Consider the following 27,604-nt stretch of genomic DNA (forward strand, 5'->3'; position numbering starts at 1 on the left):
TCTTATCTTAATCTAAGGACGTTTTTAAGCGAGTGCTCACATATTTATGTCCGAATGGCAGCTACTTCAACTGTGTTTTAACTTTGCATAACCATTAGCTTCAACAGCAGAACATCTACAATTGAATTGAAGCCATAGAGTGCTTAACCATCAATTTTTCATTAACAGTAACTCAACCTGTTTGTTAGTACATGTTACATCCTGCAGAGTGTGTGTGTGTGTGTGTGTGTGTGTGTGTGTGTGTGTGTGTGTGTGTGTGTGTGTGTGTGTGTGTGTGTGTGTTCGTGTTCGTGTTCGTGTTCGTGTTCGTGTTCGTGTGTGTGTGTGTGTGTGTGTGTGTGTGTGTGTGTGTGTGTGTGTGTGTGTGTGTGTGTGTGTGTGTGTGTGTGTATATATAGACCCTGAGGGCTAACTGTCAGAAACAGATAACAGGATCATTACAGCAGCGGCAGCCTGTGATCTTCATGGAGACTGAAGGGACGTTATTGCGCTCGTTTACAGACACACTGCTCTTTTTTTTTTTTTTTTTTTTAACACTCTGTTCTTCTCCGCATTCTGCCTTCAGCGATTTGCCCGCCTGCTAAGTTGCCACAGCCAATCAGAATGCAGAATGAAGACGACAAGAGGCGACAGTCTCCCACTGATTGAGTCTCATTATTTCCTGCTTCGTCTCTGCTCTTTCCTTCTCACTGATCTCGAGCTTGTTCAATTGATATTATTTGACAAAAATAAATAAAACATGCTCACTGAATATTAGGTGTTTAAGCAGTGGATCTGAATAAATGAGAATATATGAATACATAATATAGCTGATCAGTGCTTCAGTAATATTCCTTTTGAGTGCAATGAAGCTGGTGTCTCTTTGATAAACTGTGATTAAATGACAATAGATTATTTAAAATTAAATAAAAGGGGCCATACAGAGGCATAAACAAGCAAACCAAAGCCAGTCGGAGAAAAAAAAAAAAAAAAAACGTTGGGCAATGTTAGCTCTCCTTGGGTGTTTCTCAATGTCGAGGAAGGCTGCTCCAGAGCCACTATTTCAAGCATACTATGTCATCGAGTGCCGCCGAAAGACTGTTCCAATGTCCAGCATACTTGGAATTCTACCGAGCCCGGCGTACTTCGTTCGGAGAAATTTCGAGGCTGCACATTTGTAGACTCCGCGGTCTTAAAATCCCCACAATGCTTTGCGCACGGACCAATTTCCCCAAATCTGTGACGGAAAATGCCTCTCATATGACGCACACCTGCACACTTGCTAGCCTGTTCCACTCTTCGTTTTCCGAATGCCAGGAAGTATTCTTGCCTCGCTTCTGAAGCAAGTGACTCGAAAGACATGTGCTACCAAGCAAGCATACTCGACATTGAGAAACACCCCTGGTCTCCTGCACCCTTACCCGGCCGGTCAGACTCTTCTGGTAATTCAGCACCCTTCCTCTGACTTTTTAGTTTCTATGAATGTGCGTGCAAACTTAACCTAGCTACATAATTACAGACGTTTCTACTGTAATGTCAGGGGCAAAGTGGCCTTCCAAAAATATTGAACAAAGCATGGACAGCAATACAAAAGCAGCTCCTCACACACATCTGATAAACAGTTAATCTTTTTGTTTCAGTTTGACGCAACTGCAGTCCATTCATCGCTCCATCAGCTGAATCAATCAAAACCATGAAGGCATTTTTTAAAGAATGTGTAGCAGCAGCAACAATGTGATTCTCCATGAACTGACGCCACTACGATACCAACACACACTTTACAAAGAATGTTTGAATGTTGTAAACATCGTCGTAGAGGCAGCAAAATACAATCAGCAGCAGTTATCAGCAGCTGCAACAATAACATTGGCCTGAATGGTATAAAATGAGCAAAATGGCATTGAGAAAAGAGGAGAATTCAGTATGGTACAATAACATGTCCTCTCACGGTTTGTTTGATATTATCTTTTTTTACGAGAAGCAATTTTCTGTGTGTGTTTTTTTCCACAAATACACCAGGAGCGATTAGGGCGCCTGAAGTGCAGAATATGCTAAGGCTAAAAAACTAATTGCATGGGGTTTATGTTGAAATAACTAGCCTATGTTTACGTATTTAACTTATCTAAATACGTAAGTTGACAAAAATGTGTTAAAATAAACCAACATTATCTTCGGGTTTCACACGAGACCTGAACCGCCCTACCCGTCCATTCTCCACAACCTCTTGACTTATACTAGCTACTTATACTATTATGATTCATCTGACTTCCTTAAAGGCTGCCCACAATGAAGTGGCTTTTTGTGTCTATATGGACCAAGAGGGAAAAGGAAACCCTACCTGCTCCAATTTGAAGATGTGTTGGTTGAAGTAGTGCTGCAGTCGTTCGTTGGCGAAGTTGATGCAGAACTGTTCAAAGCTGTTGTTCTCATAATCCTCAAAGCCAAAGATGTCCAGGACTCCTATCGACAGGGTCTGGAGGGAAAAACGCAGACAGCTCAGTTTCCATTAATACTTTACATATTTATAGGATCAAGATATTAAAACAAAACCCTCCAGCAACACTGTTCTTAATTATTTAGAGATATTTGTATTGTGTTTCATGTTATGCCTTTTCTTCACAGCTCCAGTGACCCGGTTGCCCCCTGGGTGTCAGTAAGATTCATGACATCATATTTCATTAACATGCACCATCTGAAGGAGGCGTCCACTCGAAGGCGGCCTTTAATTATGAAATGGGCCGTAAAGGCTGTTTCCAATTACGATTTATTTTTTCTAGCCGTGTTTTATTTCTCTCTGAAGGGCAATGTAGTAAAAACATACATGAGCATACACATATATAAACTGTTATCTGTACATAAGAACAATGACCTTGACAGGAAAGTGCAACCTCATCGACCCCCTGACAGCAGAGAGAGAGAACACACACACACACACACACACACACACACACACACACACACACACACACACACACACACACACACACACACACACACACACACACACACACACACACACACACACACACACACACACACACACACACACACACACACACACACACACACACACACACACACACACACACACACACACACACACACACACCAAGGGCCACAGGGGGTAAACTGAGCTGAGGGGAACCTGATGCCATCTGCCCAAATGTTCTTGGCACACACACACACTCACAGAAACACACATCCACACACACTGTTTTCTAATCCTTTAGATTCACCCACAGGGTTTACTTGCCAGCTGCCACTCCAACACACAAACACACACACACACTCGTACATACACACACACAGTGGAATTTTTATATCGCACTGGGAAAGCCATAGCAGATAATCAAGTCATGACAGACAGTTTATGGGGTGAAAATGTTGTTTATGTCACTCTTTTCATATATGTTAATAAAATGTGGCTCTCCTACAAATATTGTGTATTTCTGTGTGTGTGTGTGTGTGTGTGTGTGTGTGTGTGTGTGTGTGTGTGTGTGTGTGTGTGTGTGTGTGTGTGTGTGTGTGTGTGTGTGTGTGTGTGTGTGTGTACTTATATATGTGTTTGTGTTTGTTTTATCCCCCCTACCTTTGAGTTGTCCTCCAGGTCCTTGTTGTTGAGCAGAGCATGGTTGGTCCTGAACACGATCCAGTCAAACAGAGCGCTGTACAGGGACTTAGCCATGGAGTCTCTCACCGTGCCCGCCTAAAAAAAAAAAAGAACACACACACAGATACACGTCAGTTTCTTCATGATCCAAATCATATGGATTTCTAAATCTGAATCAGGAACCAAAACTGTGTTATCAATCTCCTCACCCTCACTGAGGTGCAGTAACTCTCAGCTGCTGCTCAACCTTTTTGATTTCCCAGTGTTTCTATGGTTGCCCGCAAGTGTTAAATGCCCAGCAGCCAGTTAAATGTTTCTGCTTTTTGTTTACTGACTTATTTTCCTTGTCTATGGGTGTTGTGTGCTGCCGGTTTTTTCAACAGCGTGGAGCAAAGTCATTCTGCAGGATGGCCGTTGTATTACAAGAACCTGTCGACTTTACTACATCAAACACAAACACCAGCCAACTGATGTCAGCGCTTCTCCACAAACACAACACTAATGGTTCCCTCTCTCCTCTCTGGAACTAGATCAGTGTCATGTTTAAACGTGTGAAATGGGCAGAGAAGAGGTCTAATGAACTGCTCTCTCAGGGAGAGGCTGAGTCATCTGATGGGAGTCACTGAGGGAACAAAATGAAAGAAACCGCAAGGAAAAGCAGAGCAGAGACAGCTCTGAAATACTGTGGTGAAAAATTGGAAAGGAAAGTGTTTTGAATCAAAAATAGGACTGTCGTTAATTTGATATGGCCACAATTAAATCTGTTTCACATTATTACTCACACAAATAATTAGTTGAAGACTATAATGAATTGCCAACAAGTGTTTAGGTCATTTATAAGGAGAAACAAATACGCAACATTTGCTGTTGAATGCATCGTGAGTTGGGTTTGACTATTTATTGACATTTTATTGATTATAAATCCTTAAGTATTACAGTAGGTTCAATAGTAAATGTACTCCCTTACCAGAATTAGATCAAATAGATCAATACAAATCTCATATCCGTATGGTACATATCAAACTATGGCCAGGAGGATATTAGCTTAGCTTCCCATAAAAACTAGCAGTAGGGGAAACTGCTCAACTGGTTCTTACTAAAGTTGAAACATATATTTGTATTTGTTGAAAGAGACAGTTTTTGGGTGGTTTTATGAAGAGTTAGCTAAGGCGCATGTGTTGTTTTTTACCTTGTGACAAAGCCAGGCTAGCTTTGTCCCACTGCGTCCAGTCTTTATGCTAAGCTAATTACCAGCTGGTTCATATTTAGCATTATCTTATACACATGAGAATGCTATCAATCTTCTCCTCTCACCTTCTTATAAAAAAAACAGCCAATAAAGAACCATACATCAACAATATATTTATTAGGATACATCATTAACAGCACGAGCCAACATTAGCTAGCATTCATCTTTCTCAAGGGACACAAGTAGCCTACCTTTTAGCTGAAGTTCATCAATGCTAACAGTCTGAAAAAAACTATACATCTGTGATTTAGAGATGGGAAATGCCAGGCTGTTGTTATTAATAAATTGTCAAACGGTGAATGAAATCAGCTTATTTTTATTTATAGGCTAAACACGGCCTGTGTTAAAGCTCCCGCGCTGCTCGTGACTCTGAGTTACTGTTCATAATATGTACGGGAGGCTTGCTGCGCGAGGTGTTGTAATATTTTAGATGTTTTCATTCAGGAGCAGGGGTGAAAGTGGTTTGAATTTCTTGCAGGTACTATAATGCTACCCCGACCTTCATTGGTTCATATTGTTCTCCTCCCGCCCCCAGCTTCATGCATCCCTGAACACAAACTTCAAATTTGTAATGTCTTTATGGGGTAGAAATTAGAAACACTTGACAATATGTATAGTCAATTATTTATTTTCAATTGTGCATACAACTTGTGTCAAAACTTAACAGACCATTAGCAAGGCATGTTGAGGGAGGTAAACTACACACTTTTCCACATTTTCCACAGAGGGCTGAAGTAGCTCTCCTCTTCTGTGTACCGGCGAGCCATGCAGCTTGTTGAGTGGGCTGCTCTTCTTCCTTTGCCCAGCCAGGTCTTCACATAAGGCAGTGGATCCCACTGTCTGCATGGTGGTCCCACAGAGCTGATGAAGAGGAGATTTGCTGCATTTGTTGTTGTAAGTTTGCTCCTATACTCAGTTATGATGTTATTCATTGTGCTGAACCCCCGTTCACAGTCAGCATTGCTTGGAGACAGTGCCACTGCCATGAGCAACTTCTTCATTTTGTTGGGAATGTTTCTTCCTCCACTGGCCTTGTATTCTGTGAATCCAAGATGGGCCTATTGTTGGTTCACATGTAGGACATCACACAAAGCCCTCACCTCATTATCTCCAAATCGAGGATTGTCATGGTCCCAGTTGTCAGGGTTGAGGACTGCCATTTGATTGATAAGGCTGTTATAAGCCTCTTTTCGGTTGGCTGCAACACTGGCCTGTGCTCTGTTTGCTGTGGTTGTGAAGAGTCTTTCTTTCATATTGTCTGCCACTGCTTGGATGAACTGAGCAGAGTCAATGATGGGAGACCTGCCAACTCTTAAATCCTCTCCCTTGAATTCCATCACTTCCTCTGCCTGACTGGCATCAACTGCATGTTGTCCTGGGTAGCGATTGAAACTTTCTATGCGTTTGACATACGTCGTCATGATGTCATGGGCCTTTGGGAGTGTGGTCTTCCTGTTCTGAAGAATTTCTGACAAGTTCTTAAGTTCAGTCAGAACATCTGCCATCAGTGCAAGACTTTTCAGGAAGTTGATGCAGCACAACTTAGAAAGCAGACCTTTGAATTTGGCCCTCTCTCTGCTGTCCCTTGTATCATCCTCTGATGCCTCACGGAAATGTTGTGCCAAGACTGGATAAGACTACCAAACTGCAGAGACTGCCCTCCATGAAGAAGCTACCCAGCGAACACTGAACACTTTTCCAATCCTCCTGAGGGCGATGTCCAGGTTGTGAGCAAATTCACTCAGCTGCCGCATGTTTTTTGGTGACTGGCTATATAATGAATATAGGCTGTCCATGAATGCCTGGAAGTCCTTTGTTCCCCCTGTCACATCCAGTGCCTGGTCAACAGCAAGCTCCAGTCTGTGATTAAGGCAGTGCCATAGTATGATGCCTGGGAAGTCATCCTGGAGCAACTTCCCAACACCTGACTTCACTCCCAGCATGACACTGGCCCCATCACTGCAAAATCCAATGAGGATTTCTCTCAGCAACTCAACAGTAAAGCCATTTTTAAGCAAGCAACCCATAATCTGTTCCTTGATATGAGGAGCAGACATACTATCCAGCTCAACCAGGTACAACGGAAAGGCAATGGGCTCCATGTCTCCATCAACACTAGCCTTCAGGAACACAATTAGTGTTGATTTGTGCCCAACACTGGTTGACTCATCAGCCAATACTGTGATTTTGCTTTTGGTCTCTATTATCTTTTTTAGAAGTTCCTTTTTCATCTGTGATGACACATGCTCAATTATGTCAACAGACAGTTTTGCTATGCAAAACACGCCCCAAATCAGCAGAATTTGCATGCTGCAGGTCAATCAGAATCTCAAAGTCTGTGAAAGGCTTGTTGTTCTTGGCCACATAATAGGTTGTCATGAATACCTTGGCAGTAGACTCAAACACAGACTCCTGACTACTCGCGTTCATGTTCAGAAGAATATCTTTATTTGCTGTCTGAATAATCTTGACTGCTTCATTATGTGCTGCAGAGTTCTTGTGTTCACGGATTTTTTTGCGCAGTGATGAAAGCTGGACATCCCTTGATGGACCAGCTGGGATTATCTTTCCATCAGCCCACTGAATAGCAATATTAACACCACGGGAGGCCATGACACCCAGATCCTTCACATCATGGCATGGGGTACAGCCTAGCCTTCCATTGTGAGCATACATCCATTCATTTTTCTGTTTGAACTGTTCATATTGTTCTTCTTTCCATATAGAAGGGTATGCAGTAGGGCTAGCATCACCTATGGTGGCTTCTGAGGGACCTGCTGCCACTTCTTCTGGCTGAGTCTCCTCTTCCTCCCTCTGGGCCTCAACTGTTATAAATTAGAATAAAGATGTATAACTAAATTCAGCAGACAGTCAAAAATGTACAAGTCTCTGTCTTTCTTTGAATTTTCAGAATATTGGTTACATAAATTAAAATACTAATAAAATAAAATGTATGCCACAATGTGCAGATTAAAATAGAAGATATCAAAGCAAAATATTTAATGTTAAAATAGTATGCTGTGTACATGTTGTGTTCTGAGTAAAATAGCCTTTGACTATATAGAGCAGGGGTGCCCAACCTTTTTTGAACCAAGACGGCGGCGATCGTTGACGGGGGGGGGGTTATTAACTATAGTTATTTGACCACAATATTTGAACACAATTACAGTTTATTTTATTTTCAACTATATTCTTCTTCTTCTTCTTCATATTACTACTACTACTATTATTATTATTATTATTATTGTTATTGTATATGTAATATTTTTCACTCCCTTCTCTTTTTCAAGTGAGGGTGCTTAACATTCAACTGGGACCCTTATGCACCCCCGTAGAACCGGGCCTGGAGGTGGCCAAACTACGGCCCGCGGGCCACATGCGCCCCGTTGATGTGTTTAATGTGGCCCGTCCAATATTGGTATAAATGAGCCAGGGTTCCCGCGCTGATCTTAAAAAGCCTTAAAGTCTAAAATACAACGATCCAATTTTTATTTATGTTATCCCCCACTGTCCACACGCCGCGCGCGCCGCGAAAAGTCCCTTCCTCCCTGGTCGTCGCAGCTGCGCGTGGACGTCACCCCGCGCGCGGGAGAATGAGATTAAAACAACCCTCAGCCCGACATGAATCAAGACGGAACCAAACAATGCCCCCCGGCCCGGCTGTCACATTGATACATCATTGTGGCCCCTGAACCAAAAAGTTTGGCCACCCCTGTTGTAGGACATTAACGATAAAACTGAATATTGTTGTTCTACTTTTAGACATCTCGAGATCGACTGGGGATCGACTGGTTGGGCACCCCATATAGAGATATACAGTTTGCTAGTTAGCTAACTTATTATATTCATCATGGCCATGTTCATGTCCATTCTCTGGGCTAAATAAGCATCATCACCTGTGTCATCTGTGGGCGTTGTTTTTCAAATTTTAAGCACATTCTGAGTTTCTTCATCTCTCTCCTTTCTCTTAAACATCTAAAGAGTCGTCGTTTGCATTTTTGCTTTAATTACCACGTAGCCTAATTTTCTAGCTGTCATTCAGTCACTCCATTCTTTTCTCCTCCCGCTATTCTGATCAAGTGGGAAAAAGCTAATATGTGACCCGCTCTATCGAAATCAGTCGGAAGTCGCAACGGCTCATTTCAAAATAAACGTGGATTTGCGTAAAAAAATTGTTTTTCGGGGTTCGGGTGTTTTGTTTAATAAACAAAGTCTTGGCTTTCAGAATATGAAACTTGTTTCGGCAAATTCAGATGATAAATACAACTTAGAAGCTTGTAACGGCATAATTACAAGCGAAGAACGGAGTAACTTGAGGTCACAGCAGGCATAACAGCAGCCGGTGTTTCTCGTTAGTGTTTTCCCCGGGACACAAACACAATACGCACAAATACGCACAAATACACACACACACACACACACACACACACACACACACACACACACACACACACACACACACACACACACACACACACACACACACACACACACACACACACACACACACACACACACACACACACACACACACACACACACACACACACACACACACACACACACACACACACACACACACACACACACACACACACACACACACACACACACACACACACACACACACACACACACACGCGACCAGACCAGTAATCCAAACCAAAATATCTGCCCTTCGTAGTATAAATTCCACGGGTGGAGCTATCAATTCTTCCCGGTCCTCCGGACCGCCTGGAAATCTCTTACCGGTACTAAGGACCGGGTAGGACCGGCACACTTTCAACACTGTTCAGGAGCCAGAGCTTTAAGTGCCTCCAGACCTGCAGATCACTATTTGAACAACTCTTTTTATGGAACGCCTTTTTTGATCCATTAAAACAACGCTGCCAAAAGGAGCCATTATTACGCCTCTACAAGCCAAAGAGCAACTATGCTTTCTCTTTAGGCATGATGAAAGGCATGCTAAGCTAACATAAGCAGAATTAAATGGAGACTTGGACAACAGTGCATGGTGTTTGGCAGCAAAACGTGTTATGATTGAATGGTGAGAGGAACAAGACAGAGTCTGCTTAACTAGGTCAAACATTTTTATGGTAGGAGCCCCGAAATAACTATGCATTAAAACAGAGATCAATTTGAAGAGACTAATCCAATCACAGTTTCATTTAACAGGGATTGAAACAAGAAATGGGAAATCAGGAAGGGACTACGTAAGTGAAAACACACAGAATCACACTTTCTAAAATACCCTGTGAAAAGAGAAAGGTACCCTGGATTTCACTATTTTACCTTATAATCACTAAACTGATTGACCTGTGTTGTGTTTTTATCTCAAGTACAGACACTACACAACAACAGGATGTTTAATTACAGTATGTACACCTGTTTGTCAAATAAACAAGTCTGAATTAACAACACGTGTGTAATTTATGTTAAACATTACCATCCTTCTAAACAGCTCAATAGGATGCTCTGGACATCTGAATGTAAATTAATTTCTAACATCTTATCTTCATCCTCACTCCTCGAATTTTCTTCCTCGTCCTTCAGTTTTCTATACTGTGAACTTTGCAAAAATCATGACATCTCTATCAGTGCTAAATTGCAGACACATGCAGCCTGGTTCCAGTGCAGATTTGTTTTGCGGTTCCAGTATTTCTAGGAGGAAGACTATTTCCACCAATTGGAGGAATGAAATCGGCGCTTTGGTAGTGCAGGATTAAATACGGGACGTCATCTCTCTCCGTAGATTTATACATTTGATTTGTTATACTCATGGTAGTAGATTGAATGGAGAAAAGGGATTCACGATCAAAATAGGACTCTATTTTCAGATTCCTTGACCAAACCGAGCAGGGAAATGAACTCTTAGTGTGCCTGCTTATTGCTTATAGATGTTCTTAAGATTACAGTAGCTGAAAACATGTAGCATTTTAACTAGAAATGCTCCATTTTTTTACATCTGCCTTCAAAAAAATTCCAGTTAACTATATGTTCACACAGCCTATGGTTTCTGTCCCATATCACTTACTTACCCATAGGCATATTTCTTGTTTTTAGACATACTTGAACCTATCCTTTAATTCAGGGGTGTCAAACTCAAATACACAGTGGGCCAAAATTTAAAAATCTGTACTAGTCAAGGGCCGGACTGGTTCAATGTTTATTGAATGAACTTATTGCACATATTAAACCTGGAACTAACAAAGCTTAAATTATTGCCTATAAAAACAACATTACACATCAAATAATCAGTTGCATTAAATTATTATGGCTCTATATGCTATCTGAGTCATTTCTTATGATTACATTTTTCCACAGGCCAACAACAGCTTCAAAAAAACTATTCCCCTCAAAGAAAAAAACAAACATGCCCTGTTGTTACAAGAAAAAAAGTGCAACAGGAAAAATTCATGTAAACTCAGTGTGCTGCTCTGTGATGCGAGTTCAGATACTTGGCATATCATCTTGGGTGCAAGGTCATCAATGTTTGGGCTCAGGCTCTGAGCTGAGGAGACCCTCAGGATTGAGTGAAGGTGTGAGTGCAATATACCGGCGGGCCGGATCTAATAGTAATTAGAAATGATCCTGCGGGCCGAAATTAAATCCACCAAGGGCCTGATTTGGCCCCCGGGCCTTGAGTTTGACACATGTGCTTTAATTGATTTGCCCAATTAAATGAAGATTAAACTAAAAATATCAGCAGCTTACACTGTGACATCCCTGTTTGAGAGGGAAGCACATTCAGACAAACCAAATTGGTGAGAGGAAGTAGGTCTGAAGCTTTATGAAACAACGAACAAAAACTGGCAAACAATCACTAGAAGAACATTAGATATGAATACATGTCCTAGATCAGTTATATAATAATACAAATATACATATTCCCCTCTTTAAAAGGCATGTGTGGGACTCTGAACCGGATAAACCTTAGAACCACTGCCGCCAACAGCCGTGATGAAGCAAAACTATTCATTTTAAAAGCCGCCTCTCACTTTTGCATTATTGATTTTTTATGAGTATTTTTAGCTTGTGACGTTCCTGCTCCCACAAAGTTATATAAGATTGTTATGAATAATACAACGTTTGATGACAATTTAAACGCTTCAGCAGGAACTCAGGGGATTGCCGGATGAGATGTGAACATTTGACGAGCTCACTGGGCATGAATTGTCTCTGTGTTTGCAATGTAACTTAATTATTCAACACAATGGGACCAGTTAGGAACTAGGAGGGAACATGGCACGAAGCAAATGGGTAGAAAATATTTTGCTGGAGGGCCACCCAAGAAACTGACAAAATAATCACTTGATCAGAGACTTTTGTAAACTGTCCTGGCTGTTAGTAAGAGCCGGTGTTGGTGATTATAAGGCTTTGCTCAAGAATGGGAATTGTTGTTCAACTCTTTCTTTCCATTTATTTCTCTTTCCTGGAAACAGCAGGAGGCGTGAAATAGCAGCATGAGCTCACGCTGCACGTGGCCTGCTGGCTTCCTCGCTGCAGGACGTTTTGTGTGTGTTTCACCACGATATGCTGCACATGTTTTTAATTTATATTTATGGAGTTGTTGTTTTTCTCTATCAGTGTACCTTCATTATATTTTACAATCCCTAAGCAATGGGTGATTACCTTTCCGCTCTCATATAACCCACCTCTTCAACTCTGTATCCATAAGCCCCCCCACCCCCCTCTCAACCAACTTCCTCCTGACTACTTTTCTGTGTTGTTTCTTTTTAATTTTGTTTTGTTTGTCTACCCTCCCTCCCAAATGTAAAGCGTCTTTGGGTTCAAGAAAAGCACTATAGGACTAAAATGTATTATTATTATTATGACTAGGAACTTCAACGCATTTGAAACCTTTAAAAGGAATTCAAAGCAAATGAATAAGCGTCTTGTTGCTCCCACCTCTCTTCCACTGCACCATGTCTGTCTTTAAACAGGAAGAAGGAAGTGGTGGAGTCAGATTATCTTGAGCTATATCTAATATGTCAAAGTCAGACATCACGCATTATCTTAATAAACCTGAGCTCACAAGCATGTGCACCTTAAAACACACACACACACACACACACACACACACACACACACACACACACACACACACACACACACACACACACACACACACACACACACACACACACACACACACACACACACACACACACACACACACACACACACACACACACACACACACACACACACACACACATCTCTTTTCTCACTTCTCCAGGCCTGAAATACTATACATTTGTCCAAACTCGAGCTTAACCACAAAGGTTGACATTATTATCGCTCAGCATGACTGACAAAAAGCTGGAGTTCCCCATCACTTCACCATAAATGTTATCAATGATAACTTAATACAGGTGTTTATTTTAAGCAAGGTTATACCCTGGTAAAGCCTTGGTTTGTATAAACCCCTGGCCTCAACATAACACCATATGTTGTTATAGTTATAGTGGAGGCGTGTGGTGCAGTGGGTTGAGCGTTGGTGTTCGGATCAGGAGTGCACAGGTTCAAACCCCACTGCAGTCAGCATGTCGTTGTGTCCCTGAGACACTTCACCCCAAATTGCTCCTGTGGTGATTGCCCTCAGTATTGAGTATGTAAGTCACTTTGGATAAAAGTGTCTAACAAGTGTCATGTAATGTAACAATAGTTTCCATTATTGGTTTCAGTTTTAAGTCTCTCAACGAGGTCTAAATGCAGTGACATAGCTCACAATTTGATATGCATATAACAAGATAAAAAATCTACAGTCGACAGAAAAAGCTCATGTAATAATTTGCTAATCATCCTGCAAAGTACAGCTGAGGCTATTGTGTCAAATGATCCCAGATTTCCCAATTGCAGAGCATAACTGAAAATATAAACTATGTTTCTCTACCTTTTCTGAGAAAACATTATTAGATTCATAAAATCTGAGCAGCAGGGGGCCTTTTGACTAAAAAACATGTTTCTTTAAAGTGCAATACATATTATCAAGGCTTGAAGAAAAAAACAAAATTACTGGAAGCTTGAAAAAAAGAAATGTGAAAGCTGGATTGAAAACTTAAATGTTGCACTCTGACAACACATTCATTCTTTGAGTAATGCTGAAACACTTTAACAAACTCCAGATTATGACTTCCTTTGAGGTTTCCAAGCACAGTTTCCCTGCATGAAATGGGAAATAGTTTTACTCTCATTACTACTCAAACCCAAGTGTTTCATAAATGCATTCCACCTGACTCAACCACGGCCCATCCAATGAATTCAGGCATCTCATTGGCTGAAGTTGGGGAAAAACCAGCTCCTCCACTCTGCAGCCCACCGAGGTTCAGCAGATCACGAGCCAAAGCCTCCACATCTAACTGTGGGTGGATGGGACAGCTGCCTAGCACACTTACTCAACCTTCCTCATCAAAGTAGGAAGAATTCATTTCTGAGAAGAAGCGGCAACAATTGCCAGGTTCTTTTCTCCACATTTCCTTTGAATAAAAGCAGGCGTGTTATGGATTCAACAGGTGGCTTCAGTTCTCTCCCACGGCCCCTGAGTCAGATCAGAGCAGGTCTTCTTTTTCAATTCTCTCCTGGTGTGTGTGGGCGGTTATACATTCATCTTTTTGATAACCAATTTCAGTATTACAGGGAGTGAGGATTTATAATAAAAGGAGAGGGTAGTTTGGCCGATATTCCCTTTTTAAAAGCCTGTTTGAGTCTTTTTAAGGATTAAAGATTTAGGTTTAGGAAAGTATAAGAGCTGGGGTTAGACAAATGTGTTGGTTAAGTTACAGGTTATTGGCTCGAGAATGCATAGAGCAAATTAGTGGGTTACTGTTGTAGGTATTCCTGACCTCATTGCATGCTAACTCAAACTACGGTGGCTTAAAGAGGACATATTATGCCCATTCTCAGGTTCAAATGTGTATCGTGTGTCTCTACTGTGACATGCCTCCATGCTTTAATGTTCAAAAGGTCTTTATTTTTTAAACCCACTTAAAATTAATATGTATGTATCCGTGATTCATCATTCGACAAAATGTACTGTATGTAAAAAAGGGATCCCTTGTTGCAAAGCATTGTTGTTTTGAAGGTATATCAGGAAGCTTTTTTTCAGCAAAAGAGCCCTTTCATCCCAGCGCACGCTCCGAAAGACTAAACTTGGAAATGCTGAATATTGGAGAATGGAGCGGCATAGATGTCATACATTGAAAACTGAAAATCCACTTCAGTGCAGTCCATTAGCAGCTTGTTTTGCTTCCCCAAATTGAACAAAAACTATTACTGGGAAAGCGATAGAAAACAGTTACAGTATATGGTGACAAGTCATAAGACTGGGGGTTTCCCGTTAGCTATGGTATCTTGTTTTTTCAATCTTTTCCTTTTTGGTCAATAGGGGACTTTCAGAGATCGAAAGGTCGCCGCCTCATTCTCTCCAGGTCTAACTATATCCCTTTACCTCTTGCTCCTTTCAAGATAACACTACCTTGTGAAGGAAAGGAGGGAACTTCCATGACTTGACACCATAACCTGCAGGACAGGGCTTATCGTAGCTATAGGCTGTTGTCTAGGATTTCGTTTCTGATCACATTGTTTGAGTGTTTGTTACAAAGATAGTCAATAAAAGGGGAATGTTTGTGTTTGTAACTGACAGAGAAAGAAAGACAACCTCCGGATCTGGCTTTTGGACTCATTACTGTATATTCCAGAGGAGGTTGCACATTCCTGAGACCACACCACATGACTGTAAGGATGGGGGGGTGAGAGCGGGAGCTACCATTGTTGGGCTAAACTAACACCCAGATCAGATGGGGGGATTGAACTGAGTAGCGTAACTGTCTATCTAGTAGCATTTCCTTGCAGACACAAGAGCTGGACTGATTTAACTTCCATGATTAACCATCAAAAGCTTTGGGGACAGAAAGATAAACAAAGAAAACACTGTATGGCAGAAAAACAATGGCAGACATTAACGGATATGTGATTTAGAGACCTGTGCATTTAGAGCTTTTCAAGAGAGAAACTCTTATCATGTGATCATTGACCCAATGATGGGGATCTTTCTTAGATTTGGGTGCAAAGTCTGTATGGACGTGGGTTAAGTTGCCCTCTTCCTGTTCCTTGACTCGACAGGAAAGAGGAAGTTGCAGAGGAAGAGCCCTCTATCAAAAGAGCCTTACAGAGAGGAGTGGTGGGGGGCTGGGGAAGTACCACAACAAACTCCCCAGAAAAACTCCACAGCCACACACACACACACACACACACACACACACACACACACACACACACACACACACACACACACACACACACACACACACACACACACACACACACACACACACACACACACACACACACACACACACACACACACACACACACACACACACACACACACACACACACACACACACACACACACACACACACACACACACACACACACACTCCCCTCTACAGCTGAGGCACTTCATAACCAAACTATCGGCTACAAATGCTTACTTGAGACTGACTAGATTTCACACCCATTTTGACTATAAGTGGTAATACAGTATGTGTTGAATATATCCGCCAATGTTAGGCAAAGTTTGAAAAAAAGTGCGATGACATAGTGAGGGGATTTACCAGTAATATGTCATCTGTTTTAGGACAGATACTGTAAAGGTCAGATAAAGCCTGTGCAGTTGAGACTCAGGTAGGCAGATGTCACATGTTGTTGCTGTATGTAGATGCTGTGAGGAATACAAAATGTTACCTCAGCAAGTTTGTAGGGTACGATGAGCCTCTCTCCGACAGTCACCGTCTTCCTGGTGGTCAGAGCTTCCAGCAGCATCTCCTCTTTGACCTGATGAGGGAAACAAAGACAAAAGGACAAGATCAGGTTTTGGTGCCTAATTATTCCACCAACACGTGCTCTTATATGCAGGCTTTTTAAGCAAAGGAGAACCTGCCTAAAACATTGATTCCGTTCCGTTTCTATTAGACGAGTATATATTTCTGTTCTTTTTTGTGTGTGTAACATTTAATGCCATTTCTGTGCAGCAAGCAATAATAGCAAGGGTAAGTAAATAGTGGAATTGTTCATCTTCATATCTGTAACTAATCTCTCTCTCAAACCAACAAACCAGAGTTGGTGATGGTTGGACGTGTTTAAACTTGTTTCTGTTGAGCTTAAATAAAGTGTGCTATACGAAGATCAGCGAGGTTAAAATACTGTCAATGGAGTTTTCTTGTGTTTGTATATAAATTATAGTACTCATCCAAAACTGTATTCATTTTAGAAAAGTATGTATTGACTTAACCACATCATAGCATTTAATTAAAGGAGTTCAAATTAATAAATCATTTGTCCCAGGAATACTGTAAATGCAAATTGTAACCTTTTCCATTAAAGACAAAAGCCAGATGTTAGTGGGTGTTATTTATTTTTTGTCCGGTGGGAAAAGGGCTTTAGAGATCTAACATGTTGCCAGAGAGATTTGCTGTTTAAGTTGTGACTTATTAGAGTCAAATGATTGCACTCGGCATCAGTAGTAAAACAAACCTTGTTAGTATTAAACATGGCTACCGATCATACCAAAAGTTATTTATCTGCGGAGAGCTGTGAGATTATTTTTGTGATAAACCTTTTTTGATGGGTGAAAGTGATGAAGTCATGGGAACAGTAAGAACAAAAACATGCAGCTATGCCCCGACCAATAATGTCCAAAGGCATGCTTTTATTAAAGGGGTTCTCAAGAAATGTAATATTGCACTTCCATAACGCTGTAAGACTCACAAGAGACGAATACAAAAATTGAATGAGTACAATTTAAACAGCAGAAGCCGAGATATAAAGACTTTTAGATCAATGTATGGGTCTGATTCCAAATAATGCAGAATCTTACACTTCCCATAATGCAACAGACAGAAAACAATGTCCACATACAGAATTCAAGTAAGGCATATAGTTGTGATGGTTAAACAAAACACCTGAAATCTACCAGGGAAGCTTTCTTGCAGCTGACTCCAATCTCTAACTAAAATAACATATATATACTGTATAATGTAATGTTCATAAGAGGAAAATAACATTTCGTATCAATATGATTTGTTTGCAAGTACTGTGCACAATGTGATAAATATCAAAGATATGTATTATGTACATTAAAACACTTGACACATGGCTGGACAATGAGTATATATTGCATTCCATTAGACAATATGTCATTAACAAAACAGTTTAATTAAAACACGATTATTATGTAGTTAATATTATGTGGTTGTAGTGGAATACTTTCCTCAATGTATAAGCTATTTAAAGACAGACATATCACATTTGTTTATTTCTTTCTACAGTATAAGCTGTTTCTCAATTGACTTTCCAGGAAAAAGTGGCACACAGCATACTCTACCCTGATGACAGAACACTTTATCCATATCACTCATCCCTAACAATCTACTAAGCCTCTGCTCACAATAACTCTGCTGCTTTTAACCCATGCAGCTGGCCAAGATTAGCACTTAGACACGGCTCTCTGCCCCTTTCACACATACGTACAGTACAACACTATGTGGCCAGTTCACGCTGACTCTAAACTTGGCCCCAGACGAACCATTGATGACAGGGGCCACAGTGAGAAGCAGATGTCACCACACACATCTTCTACATCTATAGGGATTATGGGATTGGGCCGACCAGATGCTGCTCAGACCAAGTGTGTGCCTGTGAGTGTGTTTTTTATGTGTGTCTGTGTGTGAGTACATGTGGCAGCATGTCTTTGTGTGATTGTCTGACGTCTTCATGTGCAACAGTCAAGAGTGTTATAGCTAATACCATTATGGATCTATTTTTGTCAACTGGCTCCTTTTGTTCAGGCTTTAACATAAACAGACGGGGGGAAATGCTGTGTGTGTGTGTGTGTGTGTGTGTGTGTGTGTGTGTGTGTGTGTGTGTGTGTGTGTGTGTGTGTGTGTGTGTGTGTGTGTGTGTGTGTGTGTGTGTGTGTGTGTGTGTGTTTTGGGGGGTGGCATAATCAGACTTCATTTCACACTGCCTGATAATCCCTCTACAAAAAAGCAAAGCCTATTCTGCAGCCTGGTGATTGGTCTTTAGCCGGTACATTTCCATGTATTAGTCGCTTGGTAACAGGCTTGCAGCTCCGCCTATGATCACGTCTATAACGCCATAACACACAGGAGTTTGTAAACACTGGTCTGGGGTCAGCGATGCTGTTGTTGTATTAACCTTTTTGATTTATTTTTCCCCTGAGACATGAAGAGTCTGATTCAGAGCAAATCGTAATCTCTGACAGATGCCGTTCTCTATCTTCTATGTTTGTTAAACACCAACATTCATAGATCATTAGCTCCACTTCTTTGTTTCAATGGACCAATCACAGCTGTGCATGAACTTTGACATCACTAACAGTTCTGCTTTTAACATTACATGTCACTGAAGGCTGGAAATGTTCTTCAAATGTATTGAAAGGGTTGCAATTAGATGGTATTTGTATTGTAATTACTATCTAGCACTAGTGCAATATCCAAATCTCATTAACCGTTATATTTGGTAAAGGCTAAATATTTGAAAAAAACAAAAACATCTATTGCAATTATTGTGATGGTTCAGAAAGTCCCTGTCAAAAAAATAATCTTGTTTGGTACAGATCCTCCATCCTCCAGTCAAAATAATCGCAATGAGTAACCTTTCTATATTTTGTAGAAATGGTAACTACTAGGGAAAATAAAATCGACTTTGATGAAGTGGCCTTGGGCTTAGAAACTGTGTTTTCAGGTACTGTTTTTACAAATAAATGGCATCAACAAATGCAGGCTTTAGTGGGATTTGTCGTCACAGTAAGCTACTCTCTAAGGACCGGTTACCAGTTTGCACAGGAATGTTTTGTGGTAAGCTCAAATCACTCAATTCCCCCGCTCAGAGGATCCAGTCTGTCAGCCGTCCATCAGCCGTCTACTTCCTCCTCCAGTGCCACATCCACAGGAAACAGGAAGTCCTGACTACCGGTAGTTTCATTCCTATTCATTCATCAATCCACACTGGTGCCAATCACTTATACCACACTTAGAGCTCACATCCTATCCTGAGTGAAATGATAGTTTACATATCAAAGCAAAGTACAGACCGATTAAACAATTGGTTACTCATTGATATTACGACTTCACTTGTTTGTGCACTTTAGCTGAGCTTTCCAGTCTGGCATGACCCACGCATAACTGCTTTTAACAAACCTCAAAAAGTCATTTAGCCTCTTCTCTTATGCGAAGGGTCTTAATAAAGTCATGCATCACCAATAAAAACTAAGTGCTAAGTACTTATGATGGCGCCTGTCTGGTCTGTACATCCTTTCTGTTAGCATCGACCTAATTCAATTAGAAAATAAATTGAAAGGCACTTGCTGTGTGAATCATAATAAATGCTTTTATGTCAAGTTACGGTTTAATGAAAGCAACCATTTAAGCTTTATAGCCAATTTACCGATTTATTTCTCCAATAAACATCAAAAATGTGTACTTATTATTTCTGGAAAACATAATTTCAACAAACAAAACCAATGCTTATGCTTTAAGTATCTGCCCTTTTAGTCAACTACTCACATAAAATACAAGAGATTTCCCATTGGTTGACCCTTCTTTTGTCCCATTAAAACATTCTGTTGCCACAGTAAAGAGTTCAGATCGCCCTCCAAATGCAGTTTTAATGTTTCTCTTTGTTTGTTTGATTTCATTCGGCTGTGTTTCGTTTTTCCTTCTTTCTTTTTATTCCTTTTAAGAATGTTTTATACGTCCCTGGGGACAAATAGCCATTGCACCAACTAACAGACATCCAAATAAACTTGGACTTAAAACACTAACCCGAACATGTGGCCGACATGTGGCTGAGCCCACGTCACTGAACCCTAGACCTGTGGAGAGTCGAAGAGCCCGGCCTGGATGTTAAAGGGGAACCAGAGCGGACCTCCTCAGTCATAACATCCCGCCGGGCTGTTGACAGGAGACTCCAGCACACTTCGAACATTGTTTTGTCAGCTACTCAACAAGCACATCCGGCTAATCGTTGCAGTTTGTAACGGGGACTGGCCACCATCCCTCGACCCCGAGGAAAATCAGAACAGCGTGTGGATGTTTGAGCCGTCCTCACAGCAAACAAGTGTGAGTGTGAGTGTGAGTGTGAGTGTGAGTGTGTGTGTGTGTGTGTGTGTGTGTGTGTGTGTGTGTGTGTGTGTGTGTGTGTGTGTGTGTGTGTGTGTGTGTGTGTGTGTGTGTGTGTGTGTATGTGAGTGTGTGTGTGTGTGTGTGTGTGTGGTTTGCACTCAGTGTCAAGATCGAACACACATTCAGCACGACATCATACCCTTTGTAAACGCTGCGTGGCACGTTAACCAAGCCAGGAAATCTTTTTCAATGTCTCTGGTCATCATTTGGACGATAATTACAACATTTTTCTAGATTAAGGTCATTAAAATATACATTATGCGCAGATCAAAGCCTAAATAAATGCTTTTAACTGTTTAGTTTTTTGATTGTGCAATTATACAACAAATAATGCAACAAAAGTGAGGTTATGAAAACATGTTTTAAAACAGGAATTAAGCAGCGTGAGACTGCCCACAATGTAAAGTAAAGTAGTCTACGAGGCAATTTACTTTTACAGTTTGACCAAAACATTGTTGTTGAATCCAGATGTCGGCTAAACTTCATTTGAACTTTATTTACAGAGAAAAAGTGCCGCCACTGGGCAAACTAACTATGCAATTATATTAGTAATGATTGCATTGTGCAAGCGAAGACAAGACTGACCAACCAACAAGCATCCATTAGAGACAGACCTTAACAGCTAAGCTAGAAATAATCAGCACTTTGTGAAAAATAAGTGCTTCACGAAAAATGTCACTGTTGTTTTTACACTCATTTAAAAATGATTTGACCATGGAGGTGATTGGAGTCAACAATGATCTGTTGTTCATGTTGGGAAAGCTCGCCCACGCAACAGCACGGCACCACAAGGGGTCTGAAAATAGCTTCAAAACTAACTGAACTTAGTTGAAGCGCCGGATGGTTGGACGGCTCTTTGGGACCTGAAGCACCTCTTAACTCTCTAAAGGCTCTTTCCTACAGAAGGTACTCCTGGCCTCAGGATGCAAAAAGCCTCAGAGGGTTCGAAGAAGAAAAAACACAGCAAAAGGAAAACTCATTTAAACTCCAGTGGATGTTGAAGTCTGTGGAGTTTCAAGTATCTCCAGTAAGCGTGTAATAGAATCACTTTTGGAGACAAAAAGGCAGAGAAAGTATTTAGGGAGAAAAACAATCTCTGCGGTAAATCCCTGCTCCAATTCTTCATTTTTATTATCCTTCAAAGTATTTGGAGTCGGCGAGACACATTGTACCGAGTAATCTGACGAGGAGAAGTGGCTTTTTCCATTAGACTTCCACATGAAAACTGCATTATTATTGAAACTCAAATTGCCATTCCACAGCATTACATACAATGTGTTGATGGATTTGATCTTTACCCACACGGAAAGAAAGTATACGAACATATATGCCAATATATGGCCAATATATGCAGAATATATGCTGCATATATGCCATATTCAGGTTCATATATGTGCATATATGTGGATTAATAGGAGATATATGTGTCATATATAGCTCATATTTACACATATATGCCAAAGTCAGGTTCATATATTTGCATATCTCCTACATAATGCCTCATACATTGCTCATATATCTGTCTTTTTGCATATATGTCATACAGAATGCCTACATATAGGTCTTTGCAAGGTAATGTGGTAATGTGCATATTATTCCAAAGTTCTATATAACTACATGAATTAATCATTGTACTTATTTCCATTCAATGCAGATTGAGGTTTGCGGATTGCCCAAGACAATTCAATGTATAAAGACAATATTGTTTGATTACGGTATGTTTTATTGTGTGAAGCAACATTTTTTGTTTAGTTATTTCACCCAGGACCGGAACCTGATGTTTGCAGTATATCCGCTCGACGTCAGCTGATCAGTTTAAGATTAGTAAATTATTAAATATTTGATAATTGTACATTATTGTTAAAACACATAATCTGAACCACAAATTTTCACTAAATGTTATCTTCAATTGTTCACGTTTTTTTATATTATTAGAGAATAATAGAGACATTCGCTGCAGAATGTGACGTCATAGAAAAGCACCACTCACAACGAGCGCGCATTCATGACGTCATCCCCCTGTTTATGTGCACACGCTGCCAGAGTGCCCGCTCTTTCAAATTCCAAACGCTCGCGGATACAGGAAAACACAACAGACAGAACAAACATACAAATCAAATTACATTATTTCCTTTTCGTTTCTCTGTAGAGGCAACAATGAAGAAGTGGCCACACACAACGAAGGGCCAGCTGGGTACAGCCATCAACAACACGCTGACAGAGCTCAGGGTTCGCCAAAAGCAGACTAAATAATTATAAAATGTATTGACAATAAATGTATGTTAATGACTTATACATTTTGTGTGTTGTATTTTTTTTATGTAGGTAGGCTATGTATAATCCTTGAACATAGGTGTAAATAAACATATATGCACATATATGTGAAACTTATATGTAAAACCTATATGTGAAACCTATATGAGCATATACACTGCACCCATATATGTACATATATGTGTGTGCATATATGGATATATATGTACATATATGTTCAGAGATATATGTAGGGGTCCAATTTCGGATATGTCACATATATGTTAAACATATGTGTGACATATATTAAAAATATATAGGTTCATATATATTCCTTCCATGTGGGTACTAAAGGCCAACATTTGAACTTGTATACGACAGAAGCGCTGCATCGTGCCGCTCACCTCGAGCAGCTCGGAGACCACGGGCAGGCCCTCTGGGTTGCAGATGTCGATGGAATCGTCTCTGTAGGTCTTCTTCTTGTAGCGGATGTTTCCCAGGTGGAGGATCGCTGACAGCAGGGAGAAGATCCTGAAGAAGAAGAAGAAGAAAAAAGGCACTTATTGTTAAGACGTTTTCCTTGTTTTTTGGCAGTCAAATTACTGTTCTATTGAGTATGTTTTACCACACTTGAATTCAGTTTCTCTGCTCAGGGATTCTTTATCAGGACACCTTGTAGGGTAACATCCTGTGGCATTTCTGCTACTAGATGTTTCTTTATATCCCAAAAGACTTTGCATCTGATTAAATATCTGTATCTATAACAGTTGATTCAGTTCAGAACAGGGTGCAAGTTATACTCACAATTTCTGATTCAAGCCGAGCGAAGAACATGACTATACAAACGTTCCTGACCTACACCTTTTTAAATATTCAATACAAATGACTTTAATGACTTTAGGGACTCTATTTCTTTCCTGAAAGTAGTTTAAAATCCGATAAAGAGTGAGTAGTTACAGATAGATTTATGTGTGCTTTAGAAAATAATCTTACACAAGAAATACATTTCAGTAAACCACTTGACCCTGATTTTACAGACTGGGATGAGGTTTTGTGATCACAGGCAAGACTTTATAGTCAAATGCAATGCTTGGTTTAGTTTTTTTATGTTGAATTTGTTGTCTATTATACTGGGACCATGTTGGAAAATCTCTTTATCTGTGGGTGTCTTTGTTTCTATGTCTTATGATTATCCATAATAGGAATTGGTCATTTATATAAATCAACAGTTGTACAGCTGATCTTACTGTTTGCGTGTGGTGGGTAAGAAGCCGACCATCTCCATGGCGAGCTGCAGCCGCTCAAAGTCATGTTTCAGATCCTCTCCTTCCACTGTGAAGCAGTCCTGCTGGTGTCAGGTGGGAACACACACACACACAGAGAGAAAGGGAGAAGAGAGAGACATCAGTATCATAATGGATTTCTTAAATACATTTTCAACATATAAACTTCTGCCTTAAACCTTCTGAAAACAATCCAAACTAATCCACTGCAAATAAAGACCACTTGGAGCTTCGTGAAACTAATGGACGAATGTTTCAGAGCTGAATGAGTCTATCTACTGTACACGTGTACTGAAGAATATAAATAAGAGTGTGTGAATATGTGGGACCAAGCAGGGTTTCCCCTCATATATCATCAGCTAATATATCAGGAAGTTATTGCACCATAAAATGAAATGAAATATAAAAAAGATATATATCATGTAATCATTCAATCTAAGGTAGAACTAGGGCTGTCCCTTGTAAATCGATAAGTTTAATAACTGCTAGTTTTTGTTTTAAGACTAAAATGTAATTAATGTGTTAGTCGGTTTCCAACCCTACTCATCAGACGGCAAAGACCACATCTTTATTGGATAAGACCATCACCTACAAACTAAACTGTATTAGCAGTGATGGCCATCTAACACAGCTCAGCAGATGACTGATTAATTACTCAAATTATATAGTAGCTTGAAGAGGTTAATTATAGCAGAGTGGAAATGAAACACAAGCCACCTCTGTTAACACATTTTCTGGGGAAACCCCGCTTAGTGAGTATATGAATGCATTTCTGTGTCACTGGTAGACAGTAACATCATACAGTGATAGTAGCGTAGGAAAAAAGTAAGGTATGTAGATGCGTGTGTATACAGTGACTGTGTGTGTGTGTATATACAGTGACAGTGTGTGTGTGTGTGTGTGTGTGTGTGTGTGTGTGTGTGTGTGTGTGTGTGTGTGTGTGTGTGTGTATACAGTGACTGTGTGTGTGTATACAGTGACAGTGTGTGTGTGTATACAGTGAGTGTGTGTGTGTCTCCTCAGGCCTCCGGTTGGTCAGCATGTCTCTCTCAGGCTGTAATTAGCACATACCACAGCGAGCGGCCAGCGAGAGGAGACTCAGGAACCCATAATCCACACTCTCCTCTTCTTCTATGCTTTAACATTCAACACTCCTCTGCCTCTCCATTGTTTTCCTCTGGCTCCGAGCTACTCAGGAAGTGCGGAGCCAACAATCGGCGGGTTTCTCCTGCGAGCTTCTCCAATTGCAACAAAGGGGTTTTGAGGCTTCTCCAGCCACGACGAGACCCGTGTAAAAGGCAGTTTTCAAATTGCTGGGTATGTGAGACCTCAGTGCCAAGCAGCACAATGTGATACGTTTAAGGAAGTTGAGAAAATAAAGAGATCAATTTGAGCCTGTTGCGAGGGAATACTGTGGTTGAAAAAGCAAAACCGTAGCTATTGGTGCTTCTTGAGAAAGGATGATTAGGAAACAATCTGCTCTTCTTTCAGATTTTAAACAAAGAATCTCTTCTCACTCATACAATTGTAACTGTTTGCCGGTTGCAACACTTCTGGTGCAGAATTACCCCAAATTGAGTCAAGCCCAGCTGACGCAGCACATGCAGCTTTTTAACAGATTCGCTCATGGATCCAGTTAAAAGTAATGCGCCGTCCGGCCGAGGCTTACTTACCATGACTTAATCATGATTTATGTTGACAAGGCACCCTGTCGATTCTGCGCCAAAAGCAGCATGCCACCCCGTCACTAGACATTCCACACGACCATAAACCATAGACACCAAAACAAGCACAAAATGCATTAAAAAAAAACACACACAGCCACAGCGGCCCAGAACCAAACACCCGACTGCACACATCAAACATCCAGAACATGTTTGGTCTTTGGGATCTTAGTCAATCTTTTATGAATTCACATTGGTTTATTTTCTATTTTCAGCTCCAGACGTTGCATCTGGAGTCTGTATACACACGTCTAAAGCACTGGGTGTCTCTATTTACTGCAGAGAGCCAACCCCCCCCCCCCCCCCCCTCTACATTAGCCAATGGAAGAGGTGAAGGGTTAAAAAGACCCAAAGGGCTGGTCAGATGCTCAGACAGCTGTAAGAGCTGCGGTGTGCACATCTGTGAGTGTGAGTGTCTGTGTGAGTGTGCGCACGTGTGTGTGTGTGTATGTGTGTGTGTGTGTGTGTGTGTGTGTGTGTGTGTGTGTGTGTGTGTGTGTGTGTGTGTGTGTGTGTGTGTGTGTGTGTGTGTGTGTGTGTGTGTGTGTGTGTTTATGGGTTTATGAGTTTATGGGTTTGTCAAGACAGTGACATCATGGCATTGAAGCGGGGGTCACAGACTGATGAGGTCATTGAGAGAGCCTTGAGGGAGACAGCGTGTCAGCAAACAGCGAGGTGGGATACGAAAAAATATGAGATCGAGGAGCCGAGGGAACAAGCGTCAGCGAAGTTTAAGGAGTAGTTCAACAATTAGGAACATTATAGGCTTCCTTTGCAAGTGTGAGATGAGTCATGAGAGATACATTAAAATGTGTTTATTTTGTCTTTTGGGACAGCAAAGCAAATGTATTTCCATGTTGTGGCCCCTAGTAATAACAAAACAATTCAAAACAGCTTAAAATAAAACGAAAGAAGGCATTATGATAACCTATAAAATAAAAACAAGGCCATATAAGAAAAAAGGTTTTGAAGATGCTAAATTAAAATAGAGGATAGGAATTCAAAATCATGAAAAGAAACAAATATATGGGATCAGGGCGTGGTTAGCCTAGCAACGCTAAGAATGAGGGAAGTAGCTAGCCTGGTTTGCTAAAGCTGACTTGATAACATGATGTTTTTGTAGCTTAATGCGTTTAATCAATACATGAACATGGTAATTTTTTACCGTTACATGGTCTATGTCTATCTGCCCATTGCTCATGTGGAGCATATTTAAGTAGGCTACATTGTGAAAGTTATCGTGTTACTCTAACAGAAATGGACCTTCTTACATTTTTGTGTTACTAAAACAAACTAA

The 27,604-nt window shown here is 40.7% G+C and overlaps 1 protein-coding gene across 12 annotated transcripts in view; it reads right to left on the reverse strand.

Moving 5' to 3' along the window:
- Positions 1 to 27,604, reverse strand: part of LOC307038652 (unconventional myosin-IXAa-like) — a 162,696-nt gene that overhangs the window by 48,958 nt on the left and 86,134 nt on the right. For 7 of the 12 annotated variants that reach the window (XM_079680226.1, XM_079680224.1, XM_079680225.1 and 4 more), the window contains 5 exons: positions 24,548 to 24,648; positions 23,705 to 23,831; positions 16,588 to 16,677; positions 3,569 to 3,685; positions 2,318 to 2,452 (listed from right to left, as the gene is read on the reverse strand). In XM_079680226.1, coding sequence (XP_079536352.1) covers positions 2,318 to 2,452; positions 3,569 to 3,685; positions 16,588 to 16,677; positions 23,705 to 23,831; positions 24,548 to 24,648 — 570 coding nt within the window. Of the gene's footprint in view, positions 1 to 2,317; positions 2,453 to 3,568; positions 3,686 to 16,587; positions 16,678 to 23,704; positions 23,832 to 24,547; positions 24,649 to 25,654; positions 26,295 to 27,604 lie in introns of those variants that run through there. The other 5 variants (XM_079680221.1, XM_079680223.1, XM_079680228.1 and 2 more) reach the window with 2 other exon arrangements.

This window comes from Notothenia rossii (genome assembly GCF_949606895.1).
Source record: "Notothenia rossii genome assembly, chromosome: 5".
NCBI lineage: Eukaryota > Metazoa > Chordata > Actinopteri > Perciformes > Nototheniidae > Notothenia > Notothenia rossii.